General features: G+C 42.1%; 1 protein-coding gene across 2 annotated transcripts in view; it reads right to left on the reverse strand.

Annotated features, from left to right (window-relative positions):
* The window catches only part of LOC133655247 (microtubule-associated serine/threonine-protein kinase 4-like), a 96,948-nt gene extending 93,549 nt beyond the window's left edge, over nt 1-3,399 (reverse strand). For both annotated transcript variants that reach the window (XM_062055226.1, XM_062055225.1), the window contains exon 1: nt 3,018-3,399. In XM_062055226.1, coding sequence (XP_061911210.1) covers nt 3,018-3,140 — 123 coding nt within the window. In that variant the 5' untranslated portion in view covers nt 3,141-3,399. The remainder of the gene's footprint in view (nt 1-3,017) is intronic.
* Nucleotides 3,400-3,602: the final 203 nt, after the last annotated feature.

Below are 3,602 nucleotides of genomic sequence, written 5' to 3' on the forward strand. Positions count from 1 at the left end.
TATTGTACCATGTACAATATAGAAGGTGGGGATCGAACCAGGAACCCTCAGGTTTCTGGCATGGCCACGTGACGATGATCTTGATTACTTGAAAAGTTCACATAATAAAGTTAAAGTAGCAAAGATTGTCACACACACACACACACACACTAGGTGTGGCGAAATTATTCTCTGCATTTGAGCCTTCCTCACCCCCTGGGAGGTGAGGGGAGCAGTGAGCAGCAGCGTTGGCTGCGCCCGGGAATCATTTTTTGGTGATTTAACCCCAATTCCAACCCTTGATGCTGAGTGCCAAGCAGGGAGGTTTTATAGTCTTTGGTATATCTGTTGCGAATTAGAATTGGCTCACAAGACTGCTTTTAAGCGAGAGTATTTTTTTTTTTTTATTCATTTATTTTTCTGCAGTGGTAGCAGCGGCTGCCAGGTGCTTGCAGAAGTTGCTCGGAGAGTCGTCACGCCAGAAAAATTTGACTTTATAAAATCCCCGATTTAGGATTAGCTCATAGTAGGGATTTTCGATAACGGCTTTTTGCCGATAACCGATATTCCGATATTGTCCAACTCTTAATTACCGATACCGATACCAACCGATACCGATGTATACAGTCGTGGAATTAACACATTATTATGCCTAATTTGGACAACCAGGTATAGTGAAGATAAGGTCCTTTTTTTCAAAAAAAAATAATAAAATAAAATAAGATAAATAAATTAAAAACATTTTCTTGAATAAAAAAGAAAGTAAAACAATATAAAAACAGTTACATAGAAACTAGTCATTAATGAAAATGAGTCAAATGAACTGTTAAAGGTTAGTACTATTAGTGGAGCAGCAGCACGCACAATCATGTGTGCTTACGGACTGTATCCTTTGCAGACTGTATTGATATATATTGATATATAATGTAGGAAGCAGAATATTAATAACAGAAACAAACAACCCTTTTGTGTGAATGAGTGTAAATGGGGGAGGGAGGTTTTTTGGGTTGGTGCACTAATTGTAAGTTGTATCTTGTGTTTTTTATGTTGATTTAATAAAAATTAAAAATAATACATAAAAACTATACCGATAATTAAAAAAACGATACCAATAATTTCCGATATTACATTTTAAAGCATTTATCGGCCGATAATATGGGCAGGCCGATATTATCGGACATCTCTAGCTCATAGCATTACTTTTTTTTACACCAGACATCGATGTTAAAGGCCTACTGAAAGCCACTACTAGCGACCACGCAGTCTGATAGTTTATATATCAATGATGAAATCTTAACATTGCAACACATGCCAATACGGCCGGGTTAACTTATAAAGTGACATTTTAAATTTCCCGGGAAACTTCCGGTTGAAAACGTCTATGATGACATATGCGCGTGACGTCAATGGTTGAAACGTAAGTATTGGTACCCCATTGAATCCAATACAAAAAGCTCTGTTTTCATCTCAAAATTCCACAGTATTCTGGACATCTGTGTTGGTGAATCTTTTGCAATTTGTTTAATGAACAATGAAGACTGCAAAGAAGAAAGCTGTAGGTGGGATCGGTGTATTAGCGGCTGGCTGTAGCAACACAACCAGGAGGACTTTGACTTGGATAGCAGACGCGCTATCCGACGCTAGCCGCCCGACCGCATTGATGATCGGGTGAAGTCCTTCGTCGCTCCGTCGATCGCTGGAACGCAGGTGAGCACGGGTGTTGATGAGCAGATGAGGGCTGGCTGGCGTAGGTGGATAGCTAATGTTTTTAGCATAGCTCTGTGAGGTCCCGTTGCTAAGTTAGCTTCAATGGCGTCGTTAGCAACAGCATTGTTAAGCTTCGCCAGGCTGGAAAGCATTAACCGTGTAGTTACATGTCCATGGTTTAATAGTATTGTTGATATTCTGTCTATCCTTCCAGTCAGGGGTTTATTTCTTTTATTTCTATCTGCAGTTAAGCCCGATGCTATCACGTTAGCTCCGTAGCTAAAGTGCTTCGCCGATGTATCGTCGTGGAGATAAAAGTCACTGTGAATGTCCATTTCGCGTTCTCGACTCTCATTTTCAAGAGGATATAGTATCCGAGGTGGTTTAAAATACAAATCCGTGATCCACAATAGAAAAAGGAGAAAGTGTGGAATCCAATGAGCCAGCTTGTACCTAAAGTTACGGTCAGAGCGAAAAACGATGCGTCCTGCACTGCACTCTAGTCCTTCACTCTCACGTTCCTCATCCACGAATCTTTCATCCTGGCTCAAATTAATGGGGTAATCGTCGCTTTCTCGGTCCGAATCGCTCTCGCTGCTGGTGTAAACAATGGGGAAATGTGAGGAGCCTTTCAACCTGTGACGTCACGCTACTTCCGGTACGGGCAAGGCTTTTTTTTTTTATCAGCGACCAAAAGTTGCGAACTTTATCGTCGTCGTTCTCTACTAAATCCTTTCAGCAAAAATATGGCAATATCGCGAAATGATCAAGTATGACACATAGAATGGATCTGCTATCCCCGTTTAAATAAAAACATTTCATTTCAGTAGGCCTTTAATGCCATTTAAGGCCTTAATTTATGCAAAATTAATTTAATGACTTTTAAAAACCCTGTTCTTAATGTTTGTTTGTTTTTTGTAATTATATGCAGAAGTTGCTCGGAGAGTCGTCACGACAGAAAAATGTGACTTTATAAAACCCCCGACCTTGGATTAGCTCATAGCATTACTTTTTTTTTACGCCAGACATCGAGTTTAATGCCATTTAAGGCCTTAATTTGTGCAAAATCAATTTAATGACTTTTAAAAACCCTGTTTTTAATGTTTTTTTATTTTTTTTAATTATATCTTTAAATGTGCCGAGGGACTTGAAAGAATTAGCTGCGAGCCGAAAGTGGCCCCCGGGGCCGCACTTTTGACACTCCTGGCAGACGCGCTTCTAATTATTAAAAAATTCAACGTCGAGTTTTAAAGTGTTTTGATATCTAGGTGAGGTGATTAAAAACATGTTTCAAATACTTGTGTAACTTTTGGAAGTAGTTGTTGTTTTACCTTCTCGTCTTCGCAGTCGTCATCGTCTCCTTGGTCCGGAGTCTCCTTTCCGACCTCTTTATTCGCGTCCTCTTCCACTTCGGGAACTCTCCTGAAATCCGAGTCGTCCACCTCGGCCGTCATGTCTCGTCGCTCCCCTGCGGGCCGAGAGACGTCGCGGCTCCGCGGGCGTCCAGGCGAGGAGAAGCCCCCTCTCCCCCGGTGAAGGCGTCCTAGTTAGCCGCTAATTGACCTGCAGGCCACTGCGCACCTGCAGCACACCTGGCCGCATAGTCCTGCCCGCCCGACACCGGAAGTCCGTAAAGGCGGTTAAAAGAGTGTTTCCGCGACGTCCGGCAGAAGACGCTTGCCCGGCTCGGGGTGGCTGTTTAGTCCTTGGCGTCCATGCCGACACTGACGTCACTCAGCCAGAGCGCGGCACCCGAAGGGAAACAAATATAAACCACGCCCACAGGAAGTGAGCGCTGACCAATCACGTTGAGCAACTTCAGCGCTCGTACCAAAACAACGTTTTTTTTATTTTTTATTTTATTTTTTATTTTTTAAAATTTGCCAAAACAACAATGTAACTAATAGCAGCTACTG

The sequence above is a fragment of the Entelurus aequoreus genome, linkage group LG08 (assembly GCF_033978785.1).
Source record: "Entelurus aequoreus isolate RoL-2023_Sb linkage group LG08, RoL_Eaeq_v1.1, whole genome shotgun sequence".
In the NCBI taxonomy this organism is placed as follows: Eukaryota; Metazoa; Chordata; class Actinopteri; order Syngnathiformes; family Syngnathidae; genus Entelurus; species Entelurus aequoreus.